Source organism: Amblyraja radiata, chromosome 1 (genome assembly GCF_010909765.2).
Source record: "Amblyraja radiata isolate CabotCenter1 chromosome 1, sAmbRad1.1.pri, whole genome shotgun sequence".
Lineage (NCBI taxonomy): Eukaryota > Metazoa > Chordata > Chondrichthyes > Rajiformes > Rajidae > Amblyraja > Amblyraja radiata.
This window is the reverse complement of record NC_045956.1, coordinates 121,004,102-121,028,131: the sequence shown is the minus strand read 5'-3', so window position 1 is coordinate 121,028,131 and position 24,030 is coordinate 121,004,102. Positions and strand designations below refer to the sequence as shown.

The 24,030-nt window shown below is 40.2% G+C and overlaps 2 protein-coding genes across 2 annotated transcripts in view; both read left to right on the top strand.

Annotated features, from left to right (window-relative positions):
• ipo11 (importin 11) overlaps positions 1 to 24,030 on the top strand; it is a 345,030-nt gene that overhangs the window by 244,888 nt on the left and 76,112 nt on the right.
• On the top strand, positions 5,673 to 16,320 carry lrrc70 (leucine rich repeat containing 70). The gene is made up of 2 exons (XM_033029984.1): positions 5,673 to 5,942; positions 14,137 to 16,320. Exon 2 carries the CDS (start codon positions 14,181 to 14,183, stop codon positions 16,002 to 16,004), a length of 1,824 nt encoding a protein of 607 aa, XP_032885875.1. The 5' UTR covers positions 5,673 to 5,942; positions 14,137 to 14,180; the 3' UTR covers positions 16,005 to 16,320.

Here is a 24,030-nt window from a genome sequence, read left to right as displayed (position 1 = left end):
AATAGAATATAACACTTCCACGAATGGGCTGAATGACCTGTTTCTGGACGATACGTCTTACGTCTTTCGAGGATGCAGTGATCTGCATGGGTGCCTACAGAAGCTGGGAGCTCTGTCAACACTGACTGAAAGTCTTAACTGCTTGGCATATTGTAATTGGGTAGAAAGGAACTGCAGATGCTGGTTCATATCAAAGATTGACACAAACTGCCGGAGTAAATCTGGCTCAGGCAGCATTTCTGGAGAAAATTGATAGGTGACATTTTGCGTTGGGACCCTTCTTCAGACTCCTCTATTGAGATCCTCAAGTGAGAATAGTTTAACTAGGCATCATGATAAATTGCATGCACGTGATCCATATACCTCCATTCCCTGCGCATGCATAGATACTCAGGGTGGCAGAGTGACGCAGCAGTAGAGTTGCTGCCTTACAGTGCCAAAGACCCAGGTTCGATCCTGATTTGGGGTAATTGTCTGTACGGAGTTTGTACGTTCTCCCTGTCACCACCTGGGTTTCCTCCGGATGCACCGGTTTCCTCCCACGCTCTAAAGACGTACAGGTCTGTCAGCTAATTGGCTTCGGTAAAATTGTAAATTGTCCCTAATGTGTAGGATGGTGTTCGTGTATGGGGTGGACGTTGGTCGGCACAAACTCGGTGGGTTGAAGGACCTATTTCTGCACTGTACCTTTCAAGTAAAGTAAAAGTCAAGTACTTATCTAAAAGCCTTCAAATGTCACTATTGCATCTGCCTCCACCAGCACCCCTGGCAAGGCAGTACAGGAGCCCACCACGCTCTGTGCAAAAAAAACCTGTCCCACACATCTCCTTTGTTCTGACTGTCAAACTATCTGTGCCTCTCATAATTCTATATCCTTCTATCAGGTCTCCCCTCAAACTCGGATGTTCCAGAGTTTGTCAGATTTGAAACCTGAAAACTGAATGTTGAGTGTATAAAAGAACTGCAGATGCTAGTTTAAACCGAAGATAGACGCAACATGCTGGAGTAACTCAGCGAGACAAGCAGCACCTCTGGAGAGATGGACTGGGTGACGTTTTGGGTCGAGACCCTTTAGAATTGCAGGTTTCTTGTCCACAATTCCAAGTGCGTGACCGGTTTTTTTCTGCATTAGTGGCAAGAACTGGATATGGCACTAATTGTGCCCGAGTATATTTTAAATTTCTCCAATGAACTCTGCTTTCAACTGCTTGGTGAAAAAAAGAAGTGACTTGATCTTAATTAGAGCCCTGGTGAGATCACATATTGTGTGCAAAATCTGGTTTCCCTATCCAAGGAAGACAACACTTCCTACAGAGAGACTGTGTCAAAGGTTCACTGGGCTTGTCATAGAAGGAGAGATTACGCTGTCAGGCCTAAAGTTGTTTGCTTATGGAATGAATACTGACTTCAGAGAGGAGGTGCAGCATTATAATCTTCTAGTCTCAAAATAAGGGGACAGCCATTCCAAAAATATAAGAGAAATGTCTTCATCAAGATTACTGTGAAACCTCAGCATTATCCATCGATAAGGGCTGTGGAGGCGCAATCACTGAGTGGACTCAAAAGGGGATCAGTAGTTTTTAGGATGTTATGGAACTCAAGAAATGTGGGTTATTGCAGGAAAGTAGCACTGAGCTAAATGATGTTTAAGAAATGATTATCTGTGATTCTGTTGACAGCTAAATGATTATCTGTAATTCTGTTGACAGGAAGAACAGGCACAAGGAGCAGAACGGCCTATTCCTTTAATTTCTTATGTTTCCTTGTTAGGTTCTGATCCACCCCAGCATTATGATTATTACCACAGCAGCACTTATCCTTTGTGATTCTTAAAGATCTTCCAGAGCACCTGAATATTTTGATTATATTGGTGGCACAATGTTTTGATGCATTTCTACAACAAATTATAGGCCAGACATTGACTATGAATGTAGTTTTGATTCCAAAGCATTTTTTTATCCCATCAAATGACTGTTAGTCAGTCAGTCCTCCAGTACTGCACTTTTGAGTCTTTGATATCACTTAATCATGCATCACTTGAAGTAGTTCGTGAACACTTTTCACCTGACTGAATCATTAATTGGCTTCTGCATGATTGAGTCAAAAATTGTTTATAAAATCACTTCACTCACTGTTTGTTGTCTCAATTTGTGTTTTTTTGGCAAGTTGTGCCATCTTTCTTGTATTAAGCATTTTATATACTTTTAAATATAATACTTTAAATGTGTGCAACGTAACCATTAAAGTAAAACTTGAACATGCTAGAATACACTCCATCTTTCCTGCTATAAATGCTAATTAGAAGTTCAAAAGAGCAGATAATTGCCGCTGTTCACAACAGGATGCTTTTGTATTTTTTTTAATTCTAATTTGCCATAATTACAGTATTTTTGTTACATTTGCAAGCTTTGCTGAACACTTTGATGCTGTGGAGGTTTTTTAAATTTTCCTTAGCCACATGGAGATAGATATAATTAAGTTTCCCTGTTACCTACTTGTCGAACATGCTTCTGGCAGTATATGAATTACATGAGCTTGTAACTGAGTCCTAGTGAATATTCATAATGGGTTGTTTAATGTAACCTGGAGGTTATGTAAAAGCCACAGGTGGTTTGGGAGAATGAAAATGAATGATAATTGCTTAGTCTTTGTTTGCAGTGACCAGTCTATATGTGAAGTGAGCCTTTATCTTTTTGTAAGGAACAATGATGTGCTGAGGGAAGCTATATTCTTCTGTTGTTCTGAAATAATGAAATAGTCCATTATTAAGTGGACATAAAGGCATCCTTCCTTCTTATGTGGAGAAATAGTGCTTGTTAAGTAAATAACAATAACACAATAAAGTTGATGAAAGATTTCTGGTGAGGTGAAAACATTGCCAGTGACTTGGTTACCTTTCACAGCTGTCTCAATTTGTTTGCAAATAGTCTTTAACTACCTTTTAAATCAAGAAAAGCAGAATTTGTATTATCAACTTATATATATTAATTTTAAATGCATTTTCAAGTTTTAACCATTAAAAACAGAAAAAATCCACGGAGCTTAAATTCAATGGCAACTTTTTGCTTTCAGAAACATTCATTTGGGGTAAAAACGTACATATAGATAATTGAATCCCTTTGTCCATGGTACGTGCTAGCTAATGGCCTGACAGTGGTTAAAAAAAACTGTAAAGGTGAAAGTGCAAGTAGGGCAAGAAATAAAGAAGGTGTACGGAAATGTAAAAGGCTTCCACCAAAGAAATGATTCTGGGAATGTCTGAATAGCGGCAGAACTGTCATTTCAGTGGTTACTAATAAAACTGTCCATCAGATTTCGGAGCATTGATGAAATACACCATGGAGAAGATTAGCAGTTACAGCTCCAATGGCAGAGGAGAGTGCTCATGTTCAAAAGTGATAGGAAGAGAATTAGGCCATTTGGCCCATCAAGTCTACTCCTCCATTCAGTCATCAAAAATATTCATTGACGGCCTTCTGTGGCAATGAATTCCACAGATTCACCAACATCTGGGTGAAGAGATTTCTCCTCATCTCCTTCCTAATGGAATGTCCTTTAATTCTGAGGCCATAACCTCTGGTCTTAGACTCTTCCACTAATGGAAACATCCTCTCCACATCCACTCTATCCAGTCCTATCACTATTCGATAAGTTTCAATGAGATCCCCTCTCATTCGTCTAAACTCCAGCAAATACAGGCCCAGTGCCGTCAAACGCTCATCATATGTTAACCCAATCATTCCTGGAATCAACCTCCTCTGGACCCTCCCCAGCACATCCGTCTTCAAATATGGGGCCCAAAACTGCTCACAATACACCAAATGCGGCCTGACCAGCCGCGGCATTACATCCCTTGGTCCAGGAATCAAATTTGCTGATTTTGCTTGAATTTTCCGTATTTGTTTGTCTTGTTGCTGCTTTATTTTTTTGTCACCTTAGTCAGCTTTTGAGCAAGCTGACACTACACAGACATGAGAGAAGTTCAGTATTTTAGCTAACATGCAATGATATCTTCCATTCTTTCCTGCTTTATTAGAACGGTAACTGATTTCTTCATTCCTCACCTTTTCTCAATTTGTTCGGTGACTACGTTTCAGACTCAAGTTTCATGTATATTTTACTGTATAACTATTTACCTGAGGCTGAGGCTCAGCAGTAATCTTGACTCTTGGGTACTGCAAACATAAGCACTTCTCTTCGATACTGGAGACATAAACACTTCTGCATATCAAGTATGTCATGCTTTTTGACAATCATCCTTCAGACTCTGATCACTCGCATCCACATTAATTTTGGTGAACTCACTATGCAGATTGACTTCAAGTTAAATAACTTTCCAATTTTGCTTTTTTTCAAAAATTTCTGTAGCTTTGAATGAGCAGATTTAACCAGGTAATAACTATATCTGAAGAAACTAAAATGCAATTAAGTGCAATTAGAAAGTTGCATCTTGGTGAGACTAAGTGAAAGACGACAAATACAAGTACGATAATTATTACCAACACATGACATTAAAACTCCACAATCTGCCTATTCAAAAATCCCATTGGTTTGGCATCTGGTTCCTGTGTTCTCTTTCACTCGCCAAGGTCCAGTTTTCCCACACTCTCTTCAACACAACAGGGCCTTGTTCTTTGCCACAGCTCCAATCCCTATGTTCATTTTCATTAACAGGGGCCCCTGTTTTTATGCTTCATTTCACTCACGGGTACACCAGTTCCAGCACTCCCTTGAAACTTACCATGTTCTGTTTCTCCTGCCCTGAGAACATATTTGAGTCTTGTTTGTTGCTCTCCTTTTTAAACATAGTTGATTAATTGGAAGATGTATTAATTTACCAAGTAACATCTAAACAATATGGGTTCAAGTGTGTTGGAGTATAACAGGAATCATATCTCAAAGTCAAGAAAATGTCCAAGTTCAACACCACCAAAATCTCAAGAACGCTGGATTAATGGAGTTTTACTATATTGCATTTTGCTATATTTTGAGTTTGCCAGGAAACTTACCCTGTGGCAGATAATACATTTCTAAATACTGACAGCTATACTAAATATGAATTGATCTGAAATGAATTCTGATATTTCTCTAATTTGAACAAATTGAAATTTATGCTGGAGTTCATTGTTTTAAATGAGCTTGCTCATCAAGTGCAAAGTCCTGTGTTGTTTTTTTTCCACGCTCCTTTCAGCACACCAGGGCCCATGTTCAATGGTACTTTATTGTCACATGTACCTAGGCACTGTGAAATTCCTTTTTTGCAAACAATTGAGTGAAAATTTTCCTTAACAGATGAAAGTATTTGAGCAGTGAGCAGATATTCCCAAACTTTTTTTAAACCTGAGGCATTGGAGTTATTTGGTGACAAATTTTATATGTGCAGGGATAAATGTCTTGTGGTGCAGCCTATCCCTGAAAAAATATTTTAATGAATCCAGAATTGAGTAGAGGAAATACTACTTTAAGCAAGTCATCCATTACCTTTCAAGTACATTTGCTGAAAATACTATTACAACATGCCCTAAAACATCAATGTTTCTAAATCTGAGAATCTTTAGGATTGAACCAGTCCTTGATTCAATATCTTTTGATGTTTATTTTGCCAGAGACAATTATTTTCAAGTCTTCCACAGTTTTGACTTTCAAAACACCAGATGCAGTTGAAATAGCATTGACAGAAGTAATCTATAATGAACAATCAGATTTTATCCCGTTACACCATTTCCTGTTTCCATGGAAATATGCATGATGTCCAATCACAATCCGGGAATACAGGACATAGTCAATTCCTGTCTGGTTTCGGAAACAATACCAAAAGGATGTGATCAGTTCCTGAAGTTGTAATTCTCCATTCTCCACTCCACTTTGTGCTTGGTTTTAATCTTGCATCTTGTGATGGCAATCAAACTATATTCTAAAACAGCAGCATTTGATTCATTCAGGTGAGATACGTAAGATATATATTTAAAGTTTCCAGTACTGCTCTTTGTTTGTTAAGATACATGATTTAATAGTGTGAGCTGAATAAGGGCAATGTGCAGTTTCTAGTTTTCATCCTGTGTGCAATGTGCATGCTCAATAGTACATTGATAATTACTACAGGCAATCATTCTTTTTCTTGTTGGAGCTCTTTCTCCCTAAATCTCTACGCCTATTTAGTTTTCATTCTGCTTTGAAGATATTCCATATCTTTTCAACTAAGCCTTTGTTCCTCTGCCATATTATGTGTTACTCGGCGCCACATTATATTTACTCCTGTCCTGTGTAGAGTTGAGGAAAGCTTTATTCTATTTATTAAGATGCCAGGTAAATATAAATTGGTGTGTGCATTATATGCTGTTGCATCAAAACAACAGATGTGGAATGAGCTGCCTGAGGAGGTGGAACTAGCGTAGAAGGGACATCTTAGACAATTTGGCATGGACAAATTGGGTAAAGAGCTTGTTCCCATTCTGTATGACTATGACTCTATAGCAGGTTAATGAAAAGACCTATGGTTTGAGAAGATTGAATCTTGAGGGTAAAATGGAGTTGTTAGAAACTAATGAAGTAGAGTGTTCTCGAGAAAAGGTTTGCAGCCAGAAAAATTAACCAAGGTTGGGTCATTCTAGCAAAATTTAGTGCAGGCCAGGTGCACAACTTTAAGGGCATTAAACATTCTATGCACGTAGTCATTGCCAATACTTACCAACAAATAGTACTTATTGTGATGCTGATACGAAAGAGTGCCTGTGAAACTGTTCTTCTACAATGACACAATGTGTTAAGGAATGAGGGAAATAACGATTAGAAAGTGGGAGATTATTTTTTGAAGGCAGTTTTCCAGAATGGTATGTAACTATGAAAGAAAATGTTGCTATATTTTCAACTGTGGTTGAAAGTGGATCATTCCAGATGAGATTATTGTTTTTGAGCATATTCTGATTTCCATTTACACTGCTTCTAAAATTGAAGATACTTGTGAGATTTTCTAACTCATTAGTACTGAAAATTGGAAATTGATATTAGTTCGTATATAGATTTGAGTCTATAGATTCAAGAGACTGTAGATTCTAGAATCTTGAGCAAAAAAACAGGGCCAGAGGAACTCAACAGGCCAGGCAACATTTGTAGAGGGAAATGGGCATATAACGTTTTGGGTTGGGACAGTTCTTCAGATTGATGGGGTGGGGTGGGGGGGGGGGGGGGGGGGGGGGGTGGCTGAGGTAGGGTAAGGCATTGTCTGGCATGGGTTAGCTGGATACAGATGAAAGGGTAGGGTGGTGGGGATGAGGAGGAGAAAGAGGAGGGGAGGTGGGGATCAAAGGAAATTAAGATCTCAGAGATGGGAAGGACAGAAATTGTGTATAGATCCATAGTTTATTTGGTAAATAGTTTCTGTTTTGCTCAGCAATAAATACCTCAAAGTAAAGAAAACACTTAAAGTTCCACTGCAGTTCAAGGTGTTAATTTGTTATATGTACCAGATATGAACTGGACAAATTAAATTCTTACTTGCTGCAGCTTAACAGGCACATTAGTAGTTTAAGCAGTTCCTTCCTACACATTGGTAGTTTAACATTAGATAGACACAAAATGCTGGAGTAACTCAGCGGGACAGGCAGAATCTCCGGAGAGAAGGAATGGGTGACGTTTCTGGTCGAGACCTTTCTTCAGTCTGAAAGTCACGGAAAAGGGAAATGAGAGATATAGACGATGATGTAGAGAGATATAGAACAAATGAATTAAAGATATGCATAAAATTAACAATGATAAAGGAAACGGGCCAGTGTTAGCTGTTTGTAGGTGAGAACGAAAAGTTGGTGTGACTTGGGTGGGGGAGGGATGGAGAGATAGGGAATGCATGGGGTAACTTGAAGTTAGAGAAATCAATATTCATACAATATTAAAATAGTTTAACATTAGTGATGGTGCCATTCAAACTGAGACGAATTCCAGGTTTTAATTCTCCGGTCTATGTGTAGTCAGGTTACTACGTATAGCATAACAAGCCTCAGCAAATTAAGTTTAGCAAAAGGAAAATTGACCAGGGTCACTTCAAGGGAAGAATTAGATATGTATCAGTAAATAGATAAATTGCAGACCAGAGGGATCAAGCGTGCAGTGTGACAGAATGGATAATTTAAAATCAAAGAAAGACTTATTAGTATTTTCTAAAACTGAGGATATCCCACAGCATTTTATTGCCAAGAATTCTTGCAGTAGGGAAGTTTCTTGCTGTGTTTATTATGTTAAAATAGGGGCCAGCTAAAGACATTCTTTTGCTGAATTATTTTGTAGAGTTCCTTCAGATGGGAGATTTGAAGGGAGAGGAGATTATTGCCGTGAAGTGAGAATTTTAACGACTGGAGCTTTATAGAGTCATAGAGTGATACAGTGTGGAGACAGACCCTTCGACCCAACTTGTCCACACCGGCCAACATGACCTAGATACACTAGTCCCACCTGCCAGCATTTGTCATTTGTAATTTGTAATTTATTTATTTAGGGACAGTGCATATTAATAAACATTTACATGTAATACGCAAGATTGTAGCCAGTAGCTAATTTCCATCTTTAGTCCCTCTGGTAAACAGGTAAACACATCACAACACAATCAATCAATAAGAAAAGAGACAAAACAAAAGACAAAAACGAAACAAATGTAACGTAAAAAAGTAACAATAAAAGAGTACCATAGGATAATTTTAAGGTAGATTATGATTGCAGTTTTGATTTTGCAGTAACCATATTTTTAGATGTTTGGTAAATGAGGTAAGGGTTGGCAGATCCCGTATGACGCATGGTATCGCGTTCCAGGTCTGCGACGCTCGATATGAAAATACTGACTGCCCAAAGACACTTTTCCTAAACGGGACTATACAATCACCCCTGGAGGCTGCTCTTGTCGACCTATTTGTGTTTTACTTTATGAAGTCCTTTAACGGAGGTGGGGCTAGTCCACGGAAGATTTTGTAAACCAAAATCGAGTCCGAATATTTTATTACGTTTTCCCAGCTCAGCAGATCAAATTTCTTCAGGATGCTACAGTGATGGTACATTCTGGGCTTTTTGTCAAGAGTTTTTAGGGCTTGTTTATAAGCAATTTCAACAGGCTTTAGTGTGGACTTACATGCCAGTGACCAAGTTGTTATACAGTAGGTCATGTATGGCACAATCATTGCATTAAAGTATAGTTTGGCTGAATCAATAGTTAAATTATTTCTAATATATCTAAAATTGGACAAATTAAATTTAATTAAATTTACTGTTCTTTCACCTGTTGTTTGAAACAGAGCTGTGAATCGATCACGATTCCTAAATATTTAAACTCGTACAATTTTAAGTTTTGTTCCATGTACAAACACATCAGGATCTCCATCAGTACTTGCCTTTTTGGAGAAAAACATACAGACAGTCTTTGACACATTAAGATGTAGATCAGAAAACTGCAACCAGTTTGACACATTAATCATAGCAGCTGATAGGTCTTGTGCAGCTTGATGTTTGTTTTTGGCATGTACATACACAACTGCATCGTCAGCATACATCTGGCAAGTTACATTTGATGTACAGCTACTTGGTAGATCATTAATGTACAGACTGAATAATAGCGGTCCCAAGATTGAACCTTAAGGTACACCAAGAGGGTTTTTAGAAGTTGCAGATTTACTGTTGTGCACTCTAACACATTGTTTTCTCTGTACCATATATGACTCAATCCATTTCATCGTGCTCAAAGAGAGGTTAAAGTAGGACAATTTGGTCATCAAGATCTGGTGGTTCACAGTATCAAAGGCTTTTCGTAAATCAAGAAAACAGCTCCTATACCACCACCTGCATCAATTTTGGACTTCATATTTTCCAAAAGGAAGCAGTGTCTCAGTGGAGTGATATTTTCTGAAGCCAAACTGCATTGGGTTTAGGGTATATGGACTATTGTTTAAATGTTTAATTATCTGTCCTGCAACCCATTTTTCAGCTATCTTGGAAATTGCCGGGAGAATGCTTATTGGTCTATAATTACTAATTATAGTGGGGTCTCCTGATTTTAAAATTGGAGTTATTACTGCAGATTTCCAAGAATTTGGGAATACACATTCGTTTATGGACTTGTTGATGATGCTGGTAATTGGAGCAATGAGTGACTGCTTATGAGCTTTAAGAAACATTATATCCATACCTAAAGCATCTTTGGCTTTTGAATTTTTAAGACCACAAATAATCCTGTTAACCCATGGCTGAGACACTTCATTCAAAATAAGAACCGGAGAAGCAGTGTTCAGCGGCATAGCATGTCGGACTGCAGAACAGGAACTATGAGTCAAGTTCTTCACAGAATCTATAAAATACGTGTTAAGGGCTGTTGCAATCTCATTTGGATCATTAGTCAGATTTTCATTTAGTTGCAACTCCCTAATGTTCTTGTTGATATTATTTCCAGTTAGTTTCCTTATGTTTGTCCAAATCTCCTTAGCATTACCTCTTGCATTGCTTATTACATTAATAAAAAAGTTTGCCTTAGCATTCCTAATTTCTTTAGTGACTTTATTTCTGAGTGAGGTAAATATTTGTCTATTATGTGCTGCTTTTGTCTTCAGGGATATCTTAAGGGTATGGTCTCGCTGTTTCACCAGTGACCATATTTCACTATTTAGCCAGGGAAGATGATTCTTTTTCCGTGGTTTTGGTTTTATCTTTTTCATAAAACAATTCATTGTTTCTTGAATAACTGCCATAAGTACATTACAATTTTCTATATCCCTCCAAACCTGTCCTATCCATGTACCTGTCTAACTGTTTCTTAACTGTTGGAATAGTCCATGCCTCAACTACCTCCTCTGGTAGTTCCATACATTCACCACCCTTTTTTGTGAAAAAAGTTACCCCTCAGATTCCTCTTAAATATTTTCTCCTTCACCTTATACCTATGTCCTCTGGTCCTACTGTGGGCAAGAAACACTGTGCAACTACCCTATCTATTCCTCTCATTATTTTATACACCTGTATAAGATTAGCACTCATCCTCCTGCGCTCCAAGGAATAGAGTCCCAGCACACTCATGCTCTGCCTATAGCTCAGACCCTCTAGTCCAGGCAACATCCTCATAAATCTTCTCTGTACCCATTCCAGCTTGACGATTTAGATGAATGAATCTGTGACATCTCCAAGTTTGCGGATGACAAAAAGCTGGGTGGCAGTGTGAGCTGCGATGAGGATGCTATGAGGCTGCAGGGTGATTTGGATAGTTTGGGTGAGGATTGGGCAGGCTCGATGCAGGAAAATTGTTCCCGATCTTTCATGATGTTTCTAATTGCAGGGGTTTGGCAATGTAGAATGAGGAAAGTAACTACTGAGGATCCTGGGAAATTGGCATTTTTTTCCTTCAAATTGTTAAAGGTTACTCCTGTGATATGGTAGAAGTATTGGATCAGGAGTAGGTCATGTGGCCCTTCAAGCCTGCATCCGCTTGTGCAATTATGACTAAAGCTGTGGTTGCAAATTCCACAGACAATCCACCCAATGAGTGAAGAAGGTTCTCCTCACCTTAGTTGTAACTGTCTTACTCTGTATCCTGAGACTGATCCCCAAACATAGCTCATGAAACATATTCCTGCCACATTAGATCCCCTCACCTTCTTCCAAATCTGAGGAAATGTTTGCTTTAAGTGATGGTGAAGAAACACACCTATGATTCTTTGTAGATCAACACTTCCACCTCTAACACCATTTAGTTATGTGTCGATTTTGTTTTTTTCTATCAAAATGAATAATTTCACATTTATCCACATTGTATCTGTCATGTTTTTGCCCACTAGCGCAATCTAAGTTAACGTCAAATCATATTTTATCCTCAACTAATGTCCCACTTAGTTCAATGACACTAGGAACCTTCAAAATATATATATATTTTTTCTTTCATCCATCATAACATTTTCCCACTGCTAATGTTAGGCTAACCAGCCTGTAGTTTGCTGATTCCTCACCTTTTTAAATAGTGGTGTTTCATTTGCCATCCATAACTCTGAAATGACTCTATAGTATATACAATTTAGAAAATCGATAACTCGTTCACCAGTGCACCTCAACTACCCTATTGGATAGTCTGGGATGCAATGGATCAGGCTCTGGGGAATTCTCAGCTTTCAGAACTATTAATTTTTGCTGCATTATTTTCATCTAATATTGATTTTCTTTTGACCCTCGCCTTCAGATTCTAGAATCGCCACCATTTCTGAAAGGTTACTTTAGTCCTCTTCTTTGATGTCGGACCAATGTATTTGTTCAATTGCTCTGGCACATCCTTGTTCTCCAGAAAGAATTCTTCTGTTTCTAACTGTGATGGACCTGCAGTGGACTTCATTGTCTGTTTTACCTATTGATGGGTGGCTTTATTCAATGCTTATCTGCTCTGTGCAGATTCACTCTCATCCTCTTTTTTTACTCTGTATTTCTTTGTCATTCATTCGTGAGATCCCAATCTTCACGATTGAATTTTGTCTGCCAATCTTGTATGAGTCCTCTCGATTTAATAATATCCTTATTTTCTTCTGTTGTCCGTGGTTGGGTCACTTTTACTTTAAAAAAAAAAGCCTTGCATTAATGTAAAGATTAATTGCTGCACACCCTTGAGATGTGAAAGGGCACTGGAGCAATGAGAGGGAATCCATGCAGTCACAGTGAGAGGATTCAACACTGTCACACAGTGTGAGGCTACAGCTCTATTAACAGTATGACCACACTGCCCTGGCCAAAGCCCAAATACATAGATACATAGACAAAAGGTGCAGGAGTAGGCCATTCGGCCCTTCAAGCCAGCACCGCCATTCAATGTGATCATGGCTGATCATCCACAATCAGTACTCCGTTCCTGCCTTCTCCCCATACTCCTTGATTCCACTAGCCATAAGAGCTCTATCTATCTCTCTTGAAAGCATCCAGAGAATTGACCTCCGCTGCCTTCTGAGGCAGAGAATTCCACAAATTCACAACTTCACAAATTCACAAAAAGTTAATTATTCTTATGAAGTGTTCTTATTCTTAAACTGTGGCCCCTGGTTCTGGACTCCCACAACATTGGGAACTTGTTTCCTGCATCTAGCATGTCAAATACCTTAATAATTTTATATGTTTCTATAAGATCCCCTCTTAACCTTCTAAATTACAAATGAGCAGCATTTTGCTTGTCTTTGAGCCTGGATAGAAATTGATAAGAACATGAGGGGCAGGCATTTGGATTATCATTCCTGCTCTGCATTCAATAACATCACGGCTGATCTTTCACCTTGGAGGCAGACACTTTCCTGCACAATTCCATGTCCTTTAATTCACTTGATATCTAAGCATCTATCAATCTCTGCCTTGAATAACCTCTATGACAGTGCCTCCATTGGTTCTCTCAGGTAGAGGATTCTAAATTTTTTCTACATTTCTCTCATCTCTGCTGTAAATATTGGACACTTATTTTGAGATTCTGATCCCGAGTTCCATGCAGCGAAGGACCTTCCTCTTCCCTCCCCACTTCTTCCCATCTACCCTGTCAAGTCTCGTAAGAATTATCTGCAGTTTAATAGCATAATTCTCTGATTCTTCTCAGCTCAAGAGAGTATAAGTTAAATCTGCTTAATCTCGCCACTTTTTTTCAAAAATACATCATCCTGAGAATCAGTCTGGTCATAGTCTAATTGTCTCATGAAACTTCCTTTGGGTAGAGATATCAGATCAGCACTCAATATTCCATTTGCAGTCTTCCTGGGGTCCTGGATAATTGGAGTAAGATGTCTCAATGTTGTACTCAAATCCTCCAATGATATTGTACTCAAATCCTCCAATGATATTGTACTCAAATCTTCCATCATATCATTTGCCTTTCACATTGCTCGCTGTATCTGCATGATAACTTTCAGCTGAAAGGACAGCAGAGGTGCATCCGCACACCAACTCTCAAACTCTTGCCCTTTAAAAAAAATACTATCAAAATTTTCAGTTCTGAATTTTTCCATGCCTCTTGGATCTCCAAAGAAAGATAAGAATTTAATATCAGGATTTAAGAAGTCATCTTTTTTTTTAAATCATGCATAAAATAATATTATAGCTTTGTATTGGAGTAAAGAAATTAGAGTCAGGTTCTTCTATTAATATATCCTGTCTTTTTAGATTGATGAAACAATAATCTATAAAGGGAACAAGAATACAAGAAAATGTGTGGATTGTACATTACCGAGAAGTGCTACTCAACAATTGTAAAGCTGATGGTTGGCTTTCTTCTTCTGATGCCCCACCACCTTTCACTAAGCTGCCCTTCTGTTTGTCAGCATTGTACAAGGACCTTGATGGAGTGCTGCAATTTAGGTTTAACTTCCATTCCTTCGAACTTGGCAAAGTCCGCTTCTTCGATTTACCTGAGCGGAAATAATATTTCCAGTGTCATTTCTATAGATTTCGAAGGATTTAACAGAATGTCAGCACTTTTTCTTGATAATAATTATCTGATCTCTGTACATCCACAAGCTTTTGTAAGCCTCGTCGACTTGTATTACCTACGATTGAATAATAACCAGATAAAACACTTAAATCAGGGAATATTTGAAGGCCTTTCAAAACTTCGTTATTTGCATCTACAATGCAATCAGATTATTTCTATTCCAGTAGGATTGTTTTCTGATTTGACTGCCCTTCAATATTTGCAACTGGAAGGAAACTCTCTTAGGTCGCTCAGTCATGGGATGTTCACGGGCTTGATAAGTCTACGCACGCTTCATCTTGCTAACAATAGAATTTCATGGATATCTACTTCTTCGTTTAGACATCTCTCAAGACTGGAGTTTCTCGATCTACAGAGTAACCGCTTGGCATGGATCCCATCAAATGCATTTGTTCAACTTAAGGTCCTTAAGAGGCTTATCTTATCCAATAACCCAATCGAGCTGATTCATCCTTTGTCTTTCAATGGACTGGAAAATCTCAAATATCTTAACCTCAATAATGCCAAAATAAAAGCTATCCCAAAAGATGGTTTTACTGCACTGAACAGCTTGAGGCATTTAGTTCTAAGTAACAATAGTATAACTCGTATCAATTCCAATGTATTTAAAATGCTAAAATTACGGTATTTGCAGCTAGACGATAACAACATATCCTTCATTGAGTCAGATGCTTTTGAAGGAATGTCAAGAACTTTAAAAACCCTCCATTTGGCCAATAACCATCTTACAAATTTGTTTCCTGAGGTTCTGATGTCACTGAGTTCCCTAGTTCATTTAATGGTAGATGGCAATCCTTGGGAATGCAACTGTAACATGCTCAATATGCGCAATTGGCTGTTGTCATCTTCATTTAGGGTAAACATTCGTTGTCAGAGTCCATCCCAGTTACGTGGTAAGTCCTTGTATTACACCAGAATAAGCAAAATCAGTGGATGTAATGTCACCTTGGCACCTTTGGGGTTAAATGCTGAAATAAGATCCCCAGCCACTCGTGTAGCGTTGACTTCAGGGAAAACAGATTCCCCAAATCTACATTTTAATCTGGAGCACAGTTCTGTAACTAAGGAAAGCTTTGGAGATGCAGCCCTGGCAGCAAAAGACAAAGAGCAGTTCCTAAGTACACTTCCAGTGCAGCTGCCAATTGAATACACACCCATAAGTTTCACCACGTTGACAGATTCAGATATGGCAGCTATTTCAATTAAACCATTAGCAATCTGTAAACAGAATTTAACCAAGTTGAACCAAACCTTTGATATACTGTTGGTCTTCTTTATCTTGGCATGTACAGCAGTTTTACTTTTGACATACAAAGTGCATCTTTTGCGTCAGAAGCTTAAGGAATTAGAGGCTGAAGGGAACAATGTTCTCGAGTACTACAGTGTATATCCATTTGCACGGTATCACGTGACAGACCCGGTGCAGGCTATACTTCCAGAACGAGTGTCAAGACCACAAGTGCATCAGGCAACTACATTGAAGATAACATGTCCTGCTAATCAAGCACAGGTTATTTTATTTGAGCACTCTGATTTATGATTGTGGTGATGATATCTGATGTACAACTAATTGAAATTTAACATTTAAAGAGGCAACAGCTAATTTTGAACATCACTTGCATTCTATGTCGCGGATGCATCATCAATTTTCCCTTCAGGTTGCCAAGGATTCCTGCACCAAATAAAATGTTACTAAAGTTTACCATTGCTATTCCATAGCATGAGAACAACTCTGGTGTTATATAACATAGCAGTGCCAACCATTTGAGAAAAATATTCCAGCCATGTACTTAACTTTAAGTGGTATGATCATTCAACCGATATGTAATGATTTAAACCCCTGTCTCACGGTGCGAGTCCACCCACGAGTGATCCCGAGTTTAAAACAATTCAAACTCGTGGTAATCAGGTAGAATTAACGTAGCGGGAATGTCGGAACTCGTAACGCTAACGGCAGGTTCTCGGGAAACTTGTTAACTCGTGAAAATCTTTCAACATGATGAAAGATTTCCACGAGTCACATTTACTCTTGAAGTAAAAATTTTAAACTTTTAAACTCGTTGTAAGAACGTAGTAGCCCGTGCGTTTACCGTAGTGACTCGTGAGTCTACAGTGGGCACTCTTTAACTCAGCGGGACAGGCAGCATCTCTGGAGAGAAGGAATGGGTGACAGAATGACGTTTCCAAAATTCTGCTTTGAGTTTAAAAGTTTAAAATCTTTCAACGAGTTTGATTTGTTTTAAACTTGGGATCACTCGTGAGTGGACTCGCACCGTGAGACAGGGCCATTATGGGCACAAATGATAGCCTATGACTTGTTTAGTCAAATAGGTCCCAATAATGTAATGAATTCTGGCATATTCTGCATATTCAACACACAAACACTTATTTAGAAAAATCTTTCATTTCATTTTGTGTTTGAAATCAATCTGCAATTAAGTACTTTATTATATGTGTTTTAGTTCAAAAATTCGTGTGTGACAGAGATCTGTACCTATTGAACATTGCATTAATTTGTATTCATTTTGAAGATTTTGTTGTAAGTATATATTTCTGTATATATATATTTCTGTATATATAATGCCCTCCATAATGTTTGGGACAAAGACCAATCATTTATGTATTTGCCTTTGTACTCCACAATTTGAGATTTGTAATAAAAATAATCACATGTGGTTAAATTGCACATTGTCAGATTTTATTAAAGGATATTTTTTATACATTTTGGTTTCACCATGCAGAAAGGACAGCTGTGTTTATACTTAGTTCCCCCCATTTCCCACAGAACTGTGGTTTGTAATTGCTCAGGTGTGTTTAATTGCCTCCTTAATGCAGGTATAAGATAGCTCTCAGCACCTAGTCTTTCCTCCAGTCTTTCCATCACCTTTGGAAACTGTAATTGCTGTTTATTAACATGAGGACCAACATTGTGCCAATGAAAGTCAAAGAAGCCTTTATGAGACTGAGAATAATGGCTTCTCAGCCAAATAATGGCTTCTGAAGCAAAGCAAGAATTTCTTTGTCCTATCAGGGACACATGACAATAAACTCACTTGAACTTGAACTTGAACTTGAATCAAGAATACTACAGTTAGAGACATCAACCAAATCTGAGGCTTACCAAAAGCAACTGTTTGGAACATCATTAAGAAGAAAGAGAGCACTGGTGAGCTTACTAATCGCAAAGGGACTGGCAGGCCAAGGAAGACCTCCACAGCTGACGACAGAAGAATTATCTCTATAATAAAGAAAAAAACCCAAACACCTGTCCGACAGATCAGAAACACTCTTCAGGAGTCAGGTGTGGATTTGACACTGTCCGCAGAAGACTTCATGAACAGAAATACAGAGGCTACACTGCAAGATGCAAACCACTGGTTAGCCGCAAAAATAGGATGTCTGGGTTACAGTTTGCAAGAAGTACTTAAAAGAGCAACCACAGTTCTGGTAAAAGATCTTGTGGACAGATGAGACGAAGATTAACTTATATCAGAGTGATGGCAAGAACAAAGTATGGAGAAGAGAAGTGAGGAACTGCCCAGGATCCAAAGCATACCACCTCATCTGTGAAACATGGTGGTGGGGGTTTGTGGCCTGGGCATGTATGGCTGCTGAAGGTACTGGCTCACTTATCTTCATTGATGATACAACTGCTGATGGTAGTAGCATAGTGAATTCTGAAGTGTATAGACACATCCCATCGGCTCAAGTTCAAACAAATGCCTCAAAACTCATTGGCCAGAGGTTCATTCTACAGCAAGACAATGATCCCAAACATACTGCTAAAACAACAAAAGGTAGACAAAAATGCTGGAGAAACTCAGCGGGTGATGCAGCATCTATGGAAAGAAGGAATAGGCGATGTTTCGGGTCGAGACCCTTCTTCAAACTGATATCAAGGGGGGCGGGAAAAAGAAAGGAAGAGGCGGAGACAGTAGGCTTGTGGGAGAGCTGGGAATGGAAGGGGAAGGTGGGAGAAAGCAAGGACTATCTGAAATTGGAAAAGTCAATGTTCATAGCACTGGGGTGTAAACTGCCCAAGCGAAATATGAGGTGCTGTTTCTACAATTTGCGCTGGGCCTCACTCAGGCAATGGAGGAGGCCCAGGATGGAAAGGTCAGATTTGGAATGGGAGGGAGAGTTGAAGTGCTGAGCCACCTGGAGATCAGGTTGGTTAGTGCGAACTGAGCAGAGGTGTTGGGCGAAGCGATTGCCAAGCCTGCGCTTGAACTCAATGATGTAGTGAAGTTGACACCCGATGTAGAGAAGAGCGGATGCAGTAGATGAGGTTGGAGGAGGTGCAGGTGAACCTCTGCCTCACCTGGAAAGACTGCTTGGGTGGAACCGAGGGGGGAGGTAAAACGACATGTGCAGCATTTCCTGCAGTTGCAAGGGAAAGTACCCGGGGAGGGGGTGGTTTGGGTGGGAAGGGACGAATTGACCAGGGAATTATGGAGGGATCGGTCTCTGTGGAAAGCAGACAGGGCAGAGGAAATGTGGCCAATGGTGGGATCCCGTTGGAGGTAGCGAACATGTCAGAGGATTATATGTTGTATGTGACGGCTGATAGATGGTGGAAGGTGAGGACAAGGGGGGACTCTGTCCTTGTTACGAGTAGGAGGATGGGGAGTAAGAGCGGAGCTGCGGGATAGAGAGTAGACCCTGGTGAGAGCCTCATCTATAATAGAAGAGGGGATTCCCCCGTTCCATAAAGAATGAGGACATTTCCAATGCCCTGATCTGGAACACCTCATCCTGGGTGCAGATGCGGCGTAGACGGAGGAATTGGGAGTAGGGGATAGAATCTTTACAGGAAGCAGGGTGGGAAGAAGTATAGTCCAGATAGCCATGGGACTCAGTGGGTTTGTCGTAGATGTTGGTCAGTAATCTGTTACCTGTGATGGAGATAGTGAGATCTAGAAACAGTAGGGAGATGTCGGAAATGGTCCAGGTGAATTTGAGTGCCGGATGGAAATGAGGAAATTGTTATGTTGTGAAGCAATAAAGGAGTTTTTCAAAGCTAAAAAATGATCAATTCTAGAGTAGCCAACAATCACCCAATCTGAATCCAATTGAGCATGCTTTTTATATGTTGAAGAGAAAACTGAAGGGGACTAGACCCCAAAACAAGCATAAGCTAAATAAAGCTGCAATGTAGGCCTGGCAGAGCATCACCACAGAAGACACCCAGCAACTGGTGATGGCCATGAATCACAGACTTCAAGCAGTCATTGCATGCAAAGGATATGCAATAAAATACTAAACATGACTACTTTCATTTACATGACATTGCTGTGTCCCAAACATTATGGTGCCCTGAAATGGGGGGTCTATGTATAAACACCACTGTAATTTCTACATGGTGAAACTAAAATGTATAAAAATGGCCTTTATTAAAATCTGACAATGTGCACTTTAACTACATGTGATTTTTCTCTATTACAAATATCAAATTGTGGAGTACAGAGGCAAATAAATAAATGATCGGTCTTTGTCCCAAACATTACGGAGGGCGCTGTATATAAGTAACATTTCATTAATCTTGATTTAACATTCATTTTGACCTTTCAACTAGCAGTAGGGTATGGCAAGCACTGATGGTTGAAAGCTGAACACTGTGGACCCTTTCTTTATAATGCTGTAATATAAACTGTTAGAGTGAGCATCTGCTCATGGTTCCTCTGTCAGTGCATGAGAGAAACATCAAAGTATCAAAAAACATTTCTGAAGAAAGCACTACGGCTGAAGTGCGTCAATAAGCCCACAGTGATGATCTGTTTTATGTTGTAAATATGAAGGTGTTCTTTTAATCTGAGATGTATTCAGTTTTGCTTTCTGGCCACCTGATGCCTGGAATTGTTTATTACAAATCTATGTGCAGTTCTGCTCACCTCATTACAGGAAGGATGTGAAGCGTTTGGAGAGGGTATAGAAGAGGCTTACCAGAATTATGCCTGGATTAAAAGGCATTAGCTATAAGGAGAGATTAGACTGACTTGGGTTGTTTTCTTCGGAACACGAGGTTGAAGGGCGACCTGATATAAATATATAAAATTATGACAAGCATGCATAGGGTTTGCATGTCAGAACCTTTTTCCCTAGGTGGAAATATCAAAGACTAGTGCACAAACCAACCTCCCTTCTATTGACTCCATTTATACCTCATGCTGCCTCGGCAAGACTAGCAGCATAACCAAGGACGTGTGACACCGTGGACACTGCCTCTTCTCCCCTCTCCCATCAGGTAAACGGTATAGAAGTGTGAAAACATACAACACCAGATTCGGGGTCAGTTTCTTCACAGCTGTTATCAGGCAACTGAATCACCCTACCATAACCAGAGAGCAGTGCTGAACTACTATCTACCTCTGTGGTAACCCTTGGACTATCCTTATAGATCAACCAACCAGTTAGTTCAATTTTCAAAGTTTTTTGTATATTTCTGTCATCAAATTAAAAGTTAACATTCTAACATTCATCACATGTCTATCAGATACAGCTCAGTTTGTTGTACTTAATAAATCTTATTAAAAGTGCATCATTTTTAAAATTATGAATTCAATCGTGTATGTTTTGTGCAGCATGTTACATTTCAGTGTTTGAATTTTATCTATTTATTATCTTTGCATTCAGTAGTGACCTTAATTTTAGGTTGTGCTTGCTGTATCTATTAATCTACTGCAGTGACTGCCTGATATTACATTTTTATGCAATGGGGATATTATTCCATTAGGAGTGGGAATCAGGCTTAAGAAAATTTAAAATTGATCACGAGTATTTACATCAAATTTGATTGATGTGGAAGTATTGCTAGCTTTAAAATTTGATTTGCATGAGCAGAACAAAATTCCAGCATTCCATTTATCACACAATTTGGCTTCGCTTTTGGAAAATGGATCTAAAGCTGCTGTGGGGAAAGAAGGTGATAGTTTCCTCCCCCATCCACCACCATCCCTTTAAGACAGGTATTTCATCTCAAGACAGATAGCTATCAGCTGGACTGAATCTGTATATTTTTGTTCATTCCGAGGTGGATATTATTAATTAATAATTGAGGTGGATTATTATTCATATTTATTCTGAACAAACTGGAGTGGAAGAGAATAATTATTTAAAATTGTGCATAAGGCACAACGGGTAACAGGGAAACAGAAAGATGCTTTAAACCATGAGAGAAAAAATGGTAAGATAACATTCAAAGATGTGCATCCCAAGTAAGTGATGTTCGTACAATCACCCTGAGTACATACAATATACAATACAAAACCGTTTATTGTCATTTGAACCTCAAATGAAGTTCAAACGAAATTTGGTTTCTGCAGTCATACAACAAGAAAAAACCAAGACACACACCAACACAATTTACATAGACATCCATCACAGTGAATCTCCTCCTCACTGTGAAGGAAGGCAAAGTCTCCCCTGCTCTCCATTCTTCTCCCGATGTCAAAGCCCACGGCAAGCGTTGGTAAGTAAGTCCCGCGGCCATTAAGGCCACGCTGGGCGACGCAATGCCGCGCTCCGGGTCTTGTGTTGGAACCCCCGGCGGGCGCTAGCAAGTCCCGCGGCCGTTAAAGCCATGCTGGGCGATGTTAGGCCCCGCTCCGGGTCATTTTCAACCCCGCAATTCGGGCGGGAGAAGTTGCCGTTGCTGGAGCTCCGAAAAGCAGTCTCCCACCAGGGACCCGCGAGCTCTCGATGTCACCGTCCACCGGACCTGCGGCTGGAGCCTCCAAAGCTCCGGAGTCTGGTCGCAGCGGCGCATCACCACAGCTCCCCACGCTCCGAAGCCGGCCAGCTCCACGATGGTGAGTCCGCAGGCTCCGCGACTGGAGCCCCCAGGTCGTTCCGGTTGGAGGCTGCTCCACGGTGCTAGGCCCCAACGACAATGGAGACCCGACAGGGAAAAGGTCGGGTCCCCCATACAAGGAAGAGATTTTAAAGTTTCCCCCACCCCCGCCCCCACGTATACGCAGTTAAAAACAATTTAAAAACCGCTACAAACTATACACTCAACGGGACAAAAAAAAAGACAGACGGACTGCAGAGGCATACTGAATCTCCTGGTTGCAAACTATTTAAAAGGCCTGTCCCACTTGGCGATTTTTTTCGGCGACTGCCGGCGTCATTGACTGACGTATCAGGGTCGCCAAATAATTTTGAACATTTCAAAATCCAACAGCGACAAAAAAAATGTCTTGAGGAAACACTGCGCGTCAATACGTTGTCACGCCGCATCACGCCGTGGCTTTTTCAGTGACGTAATACGTCAGTCACCGAAAAAATCACCAAGTGGGACAGGCCCTTAACTCTTATTCCTATTCCCACTCTGACCTTTCTGTCCTGGGTCAGGAGGGAGACGTGGCACAGACCTGCCCCTCATCCGCAGCCAGGATCGATCCCGGCCGGCTCTCCGGCGCTGTCCTGTCCCCACCCGAGTGCCCCCCACCCCACGGGTGGCCAGAGAGGTCGGCAGTCAGACGGGAGCTGTACCCCCAGGCCCACAGCCAGCGCAGAGAAGCAGCGCTAAACCCAGCTCACTCTGCCTGTCCCGCCAGGTTAACCTGCCTGGGCTTGCGGAAATATGGCCAGCGTGGAGAAGCAGCGCTGGTATCACGTCAGTCCAGCCAGGGCTTGTAGGTTAACCCGGCGAGACAGGCAGAGTTGAGCTGCATTTAGCGCTAGATTGAGCCTCCAAAGCCTCGCGCATGTGTGTGTGAGTGGGCTGCCAAAAAATTGTGTTCCCCGGTCCCCTCCATATTTTGATAGCGAGTTCCGTGCCTGAACAGCATCTCATATTCGATGTGGGTAGCTTACAACCCAATGGTGTGAACATTGAATTCTCCAATTTTAGATAACTAACCAACAACCCCCCTGCACTCTTTTTTCTTACGCCTCTCTTCCATGTGCCTCCTCTAATGCACACCCATTCTTCCTTCCTTTTCACTACGTCCCTTTCAATCTATATCCATTTGTCTGACCTCACTTTTCAAGCTTCTCTCCTTATCTCACAGCCGATCCCATTTTCATCTCTGGCCTTTGTCCCACCGATCTGCCATTGAACCCCCTTCACCGGTATCCATAAATCTCTTGCCTGGATCTATCACACCCCCACCTCTTTTCCAGTTTTCTCTCCCCACGACAAATAGTCTGAAGAAGTGGCCTGACCTGAAATCTATCTCCGGAGATGTTCCTTGACTTGATGAGTTACCCCAGTACTTTGTATTTTTTGCTCAAGATTCTAGCATCTGCATATCCTTGTGAATAACATGAAATGGGCACGGACTGTAATTGCATCAGATACATTTTCGATATATAATGGATGTTTTAAAAATATTTTACTTCTGTGTTTGACCATTTGTTCCAGTCTTTATTTCGTAGTGTAAAATTGTACAAAGTGTTAAATATTGTGCTTTTAACTTTGATGTCAGTGATAGCATCCCAGGATGGGATCACCACAGAGATTGGTGCTTTTTAACTTTGTAAGAAATCCAATCACACCAAGATCACTGCATCTTTGAGAATAGTGTTCAATGAGCTCAGTGCTCAGCACAGCGGTTGACTGT